General features: G+C 41.7%; 1 protein-coding gene across 3 annotated transcripts; it reads right to left on the bottom strand.

The window, feature by feature from the left end:
• Positions 1-9784: 9784 nt before the first annotated feature.
• On the bottom strand, positions 9785-10955 carry LOC147458949 (uncharacterized). Of its 3 annotated transcripts, none has more exons than XM_086509734.1 (3): positions 10830-10955; positions 10362-10716; positions 9785-10223 (listed from the first exon to the last, which is right to left on the bottom strand). In XM_086509734.1, the coding sequence occupies exons 2-3, from the start codon at positions 10661-10663 to the stop codon at positions 9965-9967; spliced, it is 561 nt and encodes a 186-aa protein (XP_086365860.1). In that variant the 5' UTR covers positions 10664-10716; positions 10830-10955; the 3' UTR covers positions 9785-9964. The 3 variants fall into 3 exon arrangements, with proteins under 3 accessions (XP_086365860.1, XP_086365858.1, XP_086365861.1); XM_086509732.1 differs by having other exon boundaries at positions 10799-10935; XM_086509735.1 differs by lacking the exon at positions 10830-10955 and having other exon boundaries at positions 10362-10792.
• Positions 10956-13419: the final 2464 nt, after the last annotated feature.

Raw genomic sequence — 13419 nt, 5'->3', positions numbered from 1 at the left:
AAACAAAGAACAAGCTGACAAGCAGAAGAGATAATTCCCTCCCTAATCAGTTTACTGAAGTCAATACAGGGGAAAGAACCGTTCAGCTAACTGGAAGAATGGAGGAACCAACTGATACTGGTAAAATAGAAGAATCCGTATATTCTGAAGAGTATCCACTGAATCAGAATAATGATTCAGAGATGAATGGACCTTCTTGGGACTACGCTGAAGACTCGACCAAACGAAAAGGAGGAGGACCAAATTGGTTGCTTCCAGATGATCAGGAAGTAGAGGAGTGGAACCTGGGATCAGCGGAAAATCCCAGAATGATCAAAGTCAACAAGCACCTGAAACCGGCAATGAAGGAAAAGGCAAGGAAAATGTTCCACAACTATAAAGATGTATTTTCCTGGGAACATACAGATTTGAAGGGAGTAGATCCTGAAGTCTGTCAACACCGAATACCACTGAAACCAGAAGCTAGGCCAGTCAGATTGCAAAGATACCGGATGAACCCCAACTATGCAAAGAAGGTCAAGGAGGAAATTGATAATCTTCTCAAGGCTGGGTTCATTACTGAGGTAGCAAGTAGTCATTGGTTATTTCCAATAGTCGTCGTTCCTAAGAAGAATGGGAAATTAAGGGTTTGTGTCGACTATAGGAAACTAAATGCCCAGACCATTAAGGATCCATTTCCCTTACCTTTTACTGATATGTTTCTTGATGAGATCGCAGGATATGAGATGTATAGCTTCATGGATGGTTATAGAAGCTATAACCAGTTATAGATTGCTCCTGAAGATAGGGCCAAGACCACTTTCATCAATGAGTGGGGAGCATTCATGTATCTGGTGATGCCTTTTGGCCTGTGCAATGCACCAGCTACTTTTCAGCGGTGTATGATGGAGATGTTTAATGAATTTCTTCATCGGTTCCTCGCCATTTTTATGGATGACTTCACTGTCTATTCAGCTGAGGAACAACACCTTCTATTCCTAGAGATGGTTTTTAAATGTTGTCAGGAGAAAAGGATTTGCTTGAATCCATTTAAATCAGTATTTCTAGTTTGGAAGGGACAACTACTGGGATATGTGGCTTCCCGCAATGGAATAGAAATGGCCAATGACAAAATACAATGTGTCCAGCAAGCTAAAGCACCTAGAACTACTTCTGAGTTGAGTTCTTTCTTGGGGTATGTAAATTTTTATAGAAGATTTGTACACAAGTTTGCTTCTCAAGCAGTACCACTATATGAGCTTACAAAGAAGACCAGTAAGTTCAATTGGACTACTGAGTGTGAGGAGAGTTTCCAGAATTTGAAAAACGCCATTACCAATAAACCAGTCCTCAGGCAGCCGAATTGGGATATTATTTTTCATGTACACATAGATGCTTCAGGATTGGCAATGGGGGCAATATTAGCTCAGCCAGATGGCAGAATAAACTATCCGGTCTATTTTGCTAGTCGGAGATTCAGTCAGGCTAAACAAGGCTATACGACTACTGAAAGAGAAGCTCTCGGAATGGTTTTTAGCGCTACAAAGTTCAGGCATTACCTATTGGGAAAGTTATTCCATTTTTATGTGGATCATCAAGCTCTTCTGTTTCTGATTAACAAAGTCATTATTCAAGGCAGGCTGATAAGATGGATGATGTTCCTTATGGAATTTGAATTCAGAATTTTCCATAAGCCTGGCCGAAACCAGTGTGGAGCTGAATTTCTTTCTAGAAGTACAGAAGGATATTCTGAATCACCTCTGAGAGATGAACCAGTGGATGCTGATTTATTTCAGTTAGAAGCAGAAGAATCAGTGGATCCTGAATGGTATGATATTTATCAATTCCTTTCCCAAGGTGCCTTTCCAGAGGATTGGAAACAGAATCAGAAGAAGGCTCTGATCATAAAAAGCCTGAAATTTACCATCATTGGGGGAGTACTTTATCGATTGGGTGTGGATGGTATACTTCGGAGATGTGTCCCTATGGAGGGAAGAATGCAAGTTATCTTAGAAGCGCATAATGGAGAGTCTGGGGGACACTTTTCCAATGAAGTGACCTATAAGAAGATTCTGCAAGCAGGTCTGTGGTGGTAAACAATGATTGCTGATGTCAAAAGCTTTTGTAAAACTTGTGACATATGCCAAAGAATGGGCCGACCAACAGCTACAGACATGACTCCCTTAATGCCAATACAACCATTGGGAGTATTCATGAAATGGGGACTGGATTTTATGGGACCTTTTAAGAAGGTGACTCCCAGGAAGAACAAGTACATCGTGATGGCTACTTGTTATGTTACCAAGTGGGTTGAAGCTAAAGCTCTTCCTGACAATACAACCAAGTCAATTGCAAGGTTTCTGTTTGAGAATATTGTCTGCCGATATGGATGTCCAGTGGAAATTGTGACCGATCAAGGGACACATTTCATCAATGATACTATGGAAATCCTATTGGATATGCTTTCAATCAAGCATCGGAAATCTACTCCTTACTATCCCAGATGCAATGGACAGGCTGAAAGTAGCAATAAGACAATTAAGACTATTCTCACTAAGGTGGTGCAAAAGAAACCAGACCAGTGGGATTTGAAGCTTCAGACTGCTCTCTAGGCTTATAGGACAGCTTATAAGGTAACTACTAGAATGACACCATTCAGAATGGTGTATGGTACTGAATTTGTGGTTCCTATGGAGTTTGTAATCCCCAGTCTGAGGATGGCTGTAAAGTATGAACTAGACTTCAACCATAATCTTAAGAAAAGACTGGATGAACTGATGCAGTTAGATGAACTCAGGCAAAGAGCTATATTGGAATAGGAAATTGTTCAACAAAGAAGGAAGCACTGGCATGATCGCCGAATTAAAGTCCGAGAATTCCAGAAAGGAGACTTAGTGCTTCTATATCAGTCAAGACTGGGTCTAAAGAAGCCGAATTTGAAGACTGCCTGGGCAGGACCTTTTGAGGTAGATTGGGTCTTCTCCAATGGCACAGTCAGATTAAAAGACTTATCTGGACTGATGTAGCCGGGAGTATATAATGGAGCAAAGATCAAACTTTATTATTCAGAGACCAGAGAAACTGGGATAGAAGAAGTCACTAAGGAACTGGAGGTTGATGATCAAGAGATACCAGAATCAGATATTTTTGGTCTTTTCCATGTGCAACCAGTTCCAGATTCAGAACCAGTACCTGAAGAATCAGATCAGGCTGATTTAAGAACCAGTACCAGTATGGTCCAGCCAGAGTGGGAACCAGGTCAAAACCAGTATGAACATTGTTTCCAAAATTTAAGTGGCCAACGGTCAAGTGGTATGCCAATGATAATTATTACAAGGATGGGTTGCAGTCTTATCCAATGCATGTTTGCCACGACAGCAACGGCGCACACAAGTCTAGGAGCGACGAGTAGTGGAGCTTTTATGGGGCGAACACGTATAAAAGTCAGGAGAGTTAGTATTTTCCTCATAAATCTCCTGCGCGACGCTTTTCTCCTATCAACCATTCGCCACCGCCGAGCTCCGAGGTTTCTTCACTACAGCTGCAAACTTTGACCTCTGACGAGACAGTTGACGGTCAAACAGCCTTACCAGCAACACTAGGCAACGGCTTTAACACAAGTAAGTCCTCTTCGCCTTCGCTTGTTTCATCGTCGTCAACCTCACAGTGTATGGGTAGAAGGAAACGCTCAGAGAAGATGCAGGAAACTCTTGAAGAAACCTAGGCTATAGTTGCTGAGGCAAAGGCAAGCCTTCCTGTTCTCTCATACAGTAAAATCCAAAGATATGTCTTTACTAATCACGCAATGACTCTGCTACAACTCTGGGATTTACGAGTTGTGTTGCAAGCCACAAGGATTGCTTTTCAGACAGATATTATTAAGCAAGTTCTTGAGTCCTTTGATGCTGAAACTAGCAGTGCTGTGATAAATAATAGGAAGGTGTCAGTGACACCAGAGGCCATTGCATTTGCATTTCGGATGCCTAATGAGCCCAAACCGTCTATGACAACTGCACAACAAATAAGTACTGCTCTAAAGGAGGACGAAACAGCTAGAAAGAAGCACAAGGCAAGTGCTCAAGGAGTTCCAGTAGCAGGACTGGAAGCCTCTGCTGCTTACAGGTTTGTAGCAGAAGCAGTTAGTCTTAAGAATAACCCCACGTATGTATCAGAGAAGTTATTTGCTATGTTGTTGGCCAAGATACTGGATCCACAAGTCCATATCAACCTGTGTCAAATACTCTCGCATAATGTACTCCAACAGACTGCCAAGCTGAAATCTCAAACTGTTTTCAAGGCATGGTATGTTTGGTAATTTCTGTATTGGGCCACTACTGCAGATGTTAATGAGCAGGTAAAGTAGGCATGGAGTGAGCAGCCCATTTCTGAACCAAAGAAGATTGAACTGTCCTCAGACGACGAGGAAACGGACAGTCAAACACATTCCAAGGACCTGAACAGGAAAGCCACTGTAGAGGAAGCTGGCAGTTCAAAGAAACCAAGAATCACACTAGCCAAAAGCAGTGAATTCTTGAAGCAAATCGAAAGCCAGGTTAGAGCAGCGAGCACTGAGACAATTGCACCTGATCAGTCAGTTGTCAAACATACAGTTGCTACTGGCTCTGGGAAAGATCAGGTAAAGCCAATTACTGAGGCGAAGGTACCAGACCAGTCAGGAGACAAAGGCAAGAATCAATTGGATAAGGGGAAAGGTCCAGCGTCCTCAACTGTGTCCGAAACAGTTCCTGTCATTTCTGGAAACCCTCTCCAACTGTTTAAAAAGGATAAGTTGCAGCAAATGCAAACTCAAAAATTGAGAGGGCATCTCTTACTCACCAAAATTGATTATGCATCTCTACCTTATGTGGCTCCTGTGGCAATATATGAACCTGTCGATTCTGATCCAACCACGGTCAAAGACAGATGTTCAGTACTAATACAGTCTTCTTGGAATACCATTGTCAACTGTATGGGACAATTGGTGGAGGCTGCTGGATCAGAAGACGAGATCAATAAGCTTAAGGCTGACTTAGCAGAAGCACAGCATCAGATTGCCACACTCCAGAAAGCCCAGGAAGTGCAGAACATACAACACAGGGTACTGGAAGCTAAATCACAAAGAGCTCAGGAGTTGTTGAACAAAAAGCTAGCCAAAGCTGAGTCGGAAATTATGCTCATGAAGAGTCAAAGGAATGAGGCACTGAGTTGCAGAGCGAGTTGAGGCAGGGCTCAGAATGAAGCGGGCAGAATTCAGGAAGCTGCTAGTGCACCATACAGCTCTGAAGCGTTCGCTGACTAACACATACATCTACAATAGCTTGTCTGAAATTTTAAACCCCGCAAGCAATGTTGTTTTTGACCTAGAAAATTTAAAGTCCTTAATGGAAAGTCTCTAGAGTGATTTGCAGGACAAGGTGGGTGAGCTCAATAATGCTCTGATGAACCAAGCCATAATGGATTACATTGAGCAACAGACTTCCCCGGATGAGGAAGAAGAAGATGAAGAAGATGAACCTGATCAGGAGGAGGATGATGAAGAGACTGGGCATACAAAGGATGATGATGATGCCCCACCACCATCTCCACCCCCAGGACCTGGTACTGGTGGGATAGGGCCAGATGAAAGAGGCCAGTCACAGCTAGACCAACCAGACCAGACTGAGGGGCAGCAGGAAGGACAAGAAGCAGAATACCAGTTGGGTCAACAACAGACTGAAGAACAGTAGCCCAGTAACATTGGGAATCAACCCACGGATCAGTCCCATCACAGTAGAGAGGGTAAAGGGAAAATGAAGGTCCAGGATGAAGAACCAGTGAATGATCATCAGCATTCACTGCAGCTCATTACCCTGAATAAGCAGTTGAGACATCAACAGGCCTCCATCACCAGACAGTATCTGGAGGATGATGCTCTCTGGAGTGATTTAGAAAGGTTCCAAAGATTATATGTGGGAGCCAGGAAAATGGTAGAACATTGGAAATCTGCTGCTTTCCATGATAAAGAAGCTTGTAGACTACCTGCGCATCCCAGTACAGTTCAACTGTTGAAACGAGTTCCGGAATGGATACTCAATGCTGATGAGAAAGTGGTAAACCCGCACTGGCAAAGACAGTCTACTGTAGATTGTCAGTCGTTAGCTCTAGAACTGGAGCTTCTACTGGGTAACAAACCAACTTACCGCTGCATAAAGGACGTTAGGGTCCAACTTAAGGATGTTCTGGTACAACTGCAAACTGCCAGAGGAGTTTTGGACCAGAGAGTGAAAGCCATCCTGGAGGACCAGACAGCCACTAACAAAGGACCTCAAACGCGAATGTCAGTCGGAGCACAGGCAACTGCTCTCCGAACTCTATTCCAGTTAGTAAGAATTACTAGGAAGATGATGCAACAAGAGAATCAGGCAGTTCGGAATTTCCTAGAATTTGTGCCTGATTCTCCAGTTCTCTTGTATGCTGTTCCAGCAAGAGAAACTGAGTTGCCAAGATTTTTTCAAGCGCTGTATCCTCAATATCAAGAACCAGTTGATCGACTCACATATTTCAAAATAATTGATGAGCTTAGGGATTGGTATGAGCGATCAACTGTGGAATGGAAGACGTGGTAGACATTACTCAATGATGCTCTTCAAATCAATGATATCAAGGCAATGAAGGAAGACCTACACAGGATTTAGCTGTGTATGGGCCAGTGGAAGATTCAGGTCAGAGGATTGACTAAGATTACTAATCAGCTACTACAGCTCAAGGTCGAATCTTCCAAACTGCCTGAGAAAGACATTGCAGCAAAGCCGGGTCTGGCACCGCAGTACAGAAAAATGGCTGAGATTCTTTTCGAAGCTCGCATCAAAACAAATTAGCCTCTTCCAGAAGGATGGATCCATACTGCTTCGCATTGTCATAAACTGGCCAGAACCCGACTGAGCAAGGGCAGGCGTACACTCTATGATCCTGACACCAAAACCTATCATTCTCTCACACCTTATGAGGCAGAGATGACCACAGACCGGCGGGATCAACTTGAGCAGGAGGCCATTTACAGACTAATTCAAAAGAAGAATGCTAATGCTGGGACTTCTCAAGCACCAACACGGTCAAAGAGCAAGGGTAAAAGGAAGACAGTCCAATGGAAGGATACTGGGTAGTTCTATCTCAGAATTCAGGGGCGACTTTTCTTCTCAGCAGGCAGGGAGAGATGACAGCTCCACCTTGGCCTTTCTAGAGCTCTGCATCCTTCACCATCTTCTCAATGTCAGACTCTGACAATCCACCAGAAGATGGCTTGTCAACATCAGAACCAGACAATGGATTTTTCAGTTCCACATCAGAATCAGACAGGAGAATTTTTAAGAAATTTTGGTATCTTGCCAAAATTCAAGAAAGAAGGGAAGGATGTAGACGGCTGGAAAGTCACCATGTGGGAGCGTGTTCTTAGAAGATGGGCAGCGAATCACTTAGTAATTACTAGAGTAATTACTACAGTAAACCCGAAGCATATAAATAGGGCCCATTACATTGATATCGGGTTGACAATTGTAATCACTTGTATTAGCGCTTTGGGCTATAATTGCACTTGAGCATCAGTGGCAATGTTGTTGGCTATACTTTTTCTCTGTAATCATATTCGCTGTAATCTCAATCATGGTATATATTCAGTGATATTTACTTCCCAACAGTCTTCTGAATCTGAATCTGAACTTTATTCCAGTCTATAAGTCTGATTCTCATTTCAGTATCCACATTTCAATCTAATCTCTGATTTCTGTCTAGTTTGCTGTCTGAAATCTTTCCACACGAGTAGCTGAAATCCTTCAACACTGGAATTAGCTGTCTCAAGAGATCAGCTCCAATTCCAAAGAACAATTTGAAGAAGTGTGGAAATGATCTACAAATTTTTCATTGTAGATATCATTTTCAATGTAGATTCTTGTAGTGTAAAGTTGTAAATGATTAGTAGGGCTCTTAACACTAGGTTTGTGTTTGAGCTACTTAAGTGGCTTGGCACCTGTGACCTCATTCTATAAAATTCGACTAAAACTGGGTTTCTTTCAAGAAACCAGTAGCATAGGATATTATTGAGGTTCTATCATATAGAACAACATTTTAGTATACTAATTTATCTTTAAAAAGTGAAAAATAAACAAATTAAATTTTTTTAAAATAATAAAAAATCAGAAAGTTGATTTTTAAATTTGACAACATATACGACTTGAGGTCTGAAACAAGTTGCCAATTTTACATCTAAAAATCGTATATGCATATATTTTCATTGTATACATGTCCATGTATTTTCAAAAGAGTTTCAATTGCTTTGAAGGTTTTAAAGGTATCTCCATGGGATAACAAAACTTTTGAGCAATTTTTGTTTGATTGTTCTAAAAGATGGCGCTTGAAAAGTAGTACTATTATGAGATATTATTTATTTGTATTTTTTTTCAACTCCTTGCATGCTTTGAGAAGAAAGGAATCTTTGAAAGGTTTTGATGTGGTTTTAAGTAGCTCATGAGAACAAGAATTTATAAAAGAGTTGTCTATAGCCACAAGAATGGCTTTTGTTTCCACAGCCCTAGTGGAAAGTAAAAAGTTGCTTATAACCATGAAAATGGCTTGTGTTCACACAACCCTAGTGTTAAGAGTTTCACTTGTAATTGCATCACATTTAGCAAGCTCACGTGATTAGCAAAGTGGTTAAGGTGTTCACTAGTTTTTGGCGCTTAAACGATACATATCATAACTTTAGAAAAATATATTTGTAGAATGTACACTTTTCTGTGAGGGTGAACTAACGAGCTTGAGAGATTGGCTATGAAGTTGTCTTCCTTGCTCTTCTTCTTCCATGAATGTTCTTTGAACACTTGTTTACGTGCATTGTGTGTTAAGCCGGTCGCTTGGTTTTTATGCATGCTTCCTGCGAGCATTCTTGCTATGATGGCATTCTTGGTGTGTCCTTGCAATTTGCCTACGTATGCAAGGCTACTCATCTCCATGCATGCATGCATGTGTGTTGCGTGTGTGTGTTGGAAGGGGAGGCAAAACCCCTCAGATGATCCTTTGAAAAAAAAAAATGTATTACTACTGTCCTCTGCATTTCATTCTTTAATATATTTCAATGAAAAATCCTTGGCAAATGTTTTTCACCAAGTCCGTGAAAGGGTGGATATCGCTCAAAAGTAAATGCTCAATGGGTAGTTTGACAAAGTGTTCATGGTTCTCAGGCTATTAAACGCCATGTGAAGGTCCAAATACCCTGGTTAATTAGGTAGAACCATGTTCTTCAAGCTATTCAATGCACTGAGGGGATTTGGTCAATGTTCAATTCATAGGGAATCCATTGTTGGACAGAGCTACTGCTTTAGAGAGACTGCAATTGTATGATTTGATTTAAGACGCGCGCAAAATTGAGCCAATTTAAGGAAATTCTAACTCTTCCAAATTGAGTGTTCCAAAATATTCCATGCTTAGATAATGTCAAAAGATAGTTGATCGTAGGTTATTGCGCAACAATGCGAAACTCGCTCATAAGCTTACAGTTGAAACAACCACGGTATGCTAAGGTATCATCATCCTTGCCTGCCTTCCCTCCCCCCCCCCCCCCCCCCCCCCCCCCCCCCCCCAAATAAGTTTTTGGACAAATTCAAAAGAAGTTTTGGACAAATCCTCACATGGTCGGTGGTCCCTTACCCCCAATCGTACCTAGCTAGTTATGCAGTTCCTCCCGGACATAAGCTCATGATGTTATGCATTGTATGAAACACTGAAAGACTCCCGTCTTCCTACATGAGAAAAGTTATAAATATCCATGTGCCCATGACTTAAGAACTTGCTGAATTAGAAACATCTCTTCCCCAATCACTAACAATGCGCGCACTATCTTAATTACAACCAAAGGGCTTAATAGACAGTATACACTCTCAAAATGATTATTGGGGTACAATGTAAAAAAGACCAAAAAAAGGAGGAACTCCAAATATAAAAATTACATAAGGTTTCACAGCTCAGCCTCCTCCTTCACCTTCTGGGTGGCTTGGCTCCCAGCATCCTTTCCAGATTCATATGTCTTCGCCGTTCGGTCTTGTACCCCTTCTTTCACCTTACCACCGTACTCCTTTGCCTTCTCGCTACCTTCCTTTGCACCTCCCTTAGCTCCTTCCCACATCTCTTCGCCCTCCTTCGCTGCCGCTTCCTTCTCTGCCTTCAACTTGTCCTTTCCAGCTTGAGAAGCCTTCTCTGCCGCCTTCCCCACATCCCTAAATAATTCTCCGGAATATCGTTACGCAGACAAGGCAAACATAGGACACACACACACACACACAAGCAGAAGCACCCTCCTCAGACATGCTCACAAATGCACATGCAGAAATAAGCAGAGAAAACACAAGCCTTACTTTGATGCACGGCTGGAAAATGAGGATATCTTGTCGAAGGCCCAACCTGACCATCCACCTGCAGTAGCCGAATCTGACGCCTTCTGGCCCTGTTTCAACGGGGTTTCTCCGTCCTTCTTGCCATAGGAGCCGAGTTTCCCTTGTGCCCAGTCATTCCAACTCTTGAAGTACGAGGATGGAGGCGCTGGCTCAGTGCGTCCTTCTCTTTGATCTTTGCCCACTAAGGGCTCCTCTGCTTGGCACATGCACATGTGCAGCGACACAAATAGCAGCAGCGCCATTGCAATTCCAAGCCGACCCATTTTCTCAATGGATGATCGTCCTTCCAGAGCTCAAATTCCCTGATATGCCCAACCTGCAGGTTGACAAGGGCGATAATGTGTGTGTGTGTGTGTGTGTGAGAGAGAGAGAGAGAGAGAGAGAGAGAGAGAGAGTACACTGCGTGCTTCCAAAGCGATGAATTCTTACTTCTGCATTCGCTGGTTATAGAAAGACGGGTCTTGTAATACTTCGCCCCGCTGCAGGTGGCTTTCCCTTGGCCTTATAACGTGTTCCACGGTCAGGGCTCCCACTTGGCATCCTCTCTCACTCTCCTATTCTCACTATTTCACCCCTGCGGCCTTTAGACTAGCATCACGTAAGAATTGCTCATGGCATTTAGTGAGCTGGAAGCAACTGGAAAAGGTCGCTCCCATGGCCTTCGGTTCTCGTATGCATGTCCTAATTGCAACGGTCCAAATCCCCCCGTGACATGCTCATCATGATTGTCCCAAAACACAAATGACTGATCACGAGCGGTGCATCAAGGCAGTGTCTGTAAGGTGGGACGCACTCTCAACAACTCATCTACATGCACGTCCTGCGATTAGAATGGGACTATTGGTTCATCTTCATTCAAAGTTCACATCTTTGCCTCGTCGGCTGTGCAACCTTGTCTCAATGACCGCAATGAAGGATGGCCTCTTGATGAGAAGCTCCTCTAAAAGGAAGACTTGCAGTAGCAAGAGAGGCTTAGCAAGCTCCATTTACATATTTGACGACACTAATGACAAGACAAAGGAGACCATGTAATGAATGGAAGGCATTAAAATGAGCGTTTTAAAATCTATTCACAATTGCAATTGATTGCCTTCTTTTGGAATCGGGGAGAGAGAGAGAGAGAGAGAGAGAGAGAGAGAGAGAGAGAGAGAGAGAGAGAGAGAGAGAGAGAGAGAGAGAGCTCAAAGAGAGATTTCCAAAGAGTATGATCTATACCCACACACGCACCCTCCCAAATAGAGAGATGTTGGGATAATTTAATTTCGAAGTAGTCATAAGAGAAAATGAGAGAGAGGGAGAGATAGAGCTCAAAGAGAGATTTCCAAAGAGTATGCTCTTTACCCACACACGCACCCTCCCAAATAGAGAGATGTTGTCCCAAATTAGCCAAAAAGCTTTGGTGTTTGCTAAAACTAACAGATACATTGCATGTAAAACTAGAGTCTATGCTTTCTTCCTCTGTTCCTAGTTTTATGGGTTGACTTGGCCTTTTTGGACTATGTATGAGTAATTTTCAACTCATGTCTAGCTTATGCACTTATTATAAGCTCCATTTCATATAATGGCTCTCCTGTGCAGTTCGTGAGGAAAGCAGTTCGTGTATTGCTTTGGGAACACTAAAATCAAGGTTCGAGAGTTATTTTGAACCTGTTTTGAACCCATAAAATAATTTAGGATCCGTTAAATGATTTTCTACATCATAAATGGATATATCCTAAGATTTTACACCCTTCTTCCCATCTCTGATTCCATATAGACTTCTCAGACAGAAAAAATGTCATCTCAAGAAGTCATTTTGTCCCTGAAAAATTCTGACAGACTCTTCAACCAAATCTAAGCAGCTTTTGAATGTTCTAAGGCTCTTTTAATACTTTAGCCTTAGTCATGCCATTCTCCCTCACATGGTAGCTCTTTTTTAGGTCAAATATGGAGATCTTCTCTCCTCTAAGCTAAAGACATAAAATTTCTCGTTTAGCCTTCGATTTTCATTTTGATCACTCTAAAAAATATACTAATAATCATAATGACTTTTTACTTTTTTTACAATATTTTAGACTTACCAAAAATTGAATTGGTGAAGTTAATCCGTCCATCAATTATGTACATATGAAGGAGAAAGGCTACATATTGCATTGGATCCACTAATTTCACTAAACACCATTCCGAAGTAGTCTAATTGACTAACCCACATCAAAATCGTACCAGTATCTCAAAATCTTTGAATGTGAAAGCCTTTTAGGTAATTGTCTTTTGCTTCAGAACAAGTGTAGATTCAACACGAGTAGTGTGCAATAACCTGTCTTCCAGTTCTTATCTTCACATGTACTCATATGCAAATGATTGCTGCAAATTTGTGAGTTTTGATGGCTGGTGGCAATGGAAGATGAGCCATGATGGCATGCTTTTTCTCATATACAAGTGGAAGATGACATGGACACTTTACAAGGCTTCAAGGCTTAATGGAGGAGGAAGGACCTGATGCATGAAAATCACAAAAAAAAAACTCTATGTATATATTTTGTACATAGCTATGGTTTTGACACATTTGGATCTTGGAAATAAGGAGAGGTAGGAACAAACCATATCAAAACAAATAAATAAATAAATTCACTGGATGCTGATTCGTGACGATCACTACTTGACGATCACTATAAGTGAAGAATAAGAGTCAAAAGTGAAAGGGAAGAGAACTTATGCATTATGGAGTTGGAGTCAAAAAAATATTATCAAATTCAATCATAATTCACTTATGGACACAAGGCTTGCACATGGAGTCAAGAGGGGACCACCTGGAAGACTTTTGGAAGAAAAAATACGGACACATATTTTTGTGGTATTTTTCTCTATTTTTTTCATTCCGAATTGGAAAACATTTTCAACAATAAAGTTGAAGGCGTGGAGCTATTCTTTTTGCCTTTATTATTTTATTAATTTTTGGAGCTACGGTTTGAAAGATATGGCCAAAATGGGGAAGCCTATCTGTCCACATGGGAAAGAAGTCATGGTTATCCAACTCCAC

Source organism: Adiantum capillus-veneris, chromosome 4 (assembly GCF_014529385.1).
Source record: "Adiantum capillus-veneris isolate H3 chromosome 4, ASM1452938v2, whole genome shotgun sequence".
In the NCBI taxonomy this organism is placed as follows: Eukaryota; Viridiplantae; Streptophyta; class Polypodiopsida; order Polypodiales; family Pteridaceae; genus Adiantum; species Adiantum capillus-veneris.
Note: the sequence above shows the minus strand (reverse complement) of the source record. Positions and strands in the feature narration are given on the sequence as shown.

Coding starts and splice junctions, on each gene's coding strand:
- LOC147458949 (XM_086509734.1), bottom strand. CDS start 10,663: ATGGGTCGGCTTGGAATTGCAATGGCGCTGCTGCTATTTGTGTCGCTG. Junction 10,224..10,361: donor TTTTCCAGCCGTGCATCAAA/GTAAGGCTTGTG, acceptor AGAATTATTTAG/GGATGTGGGGAAGGCGGCAG.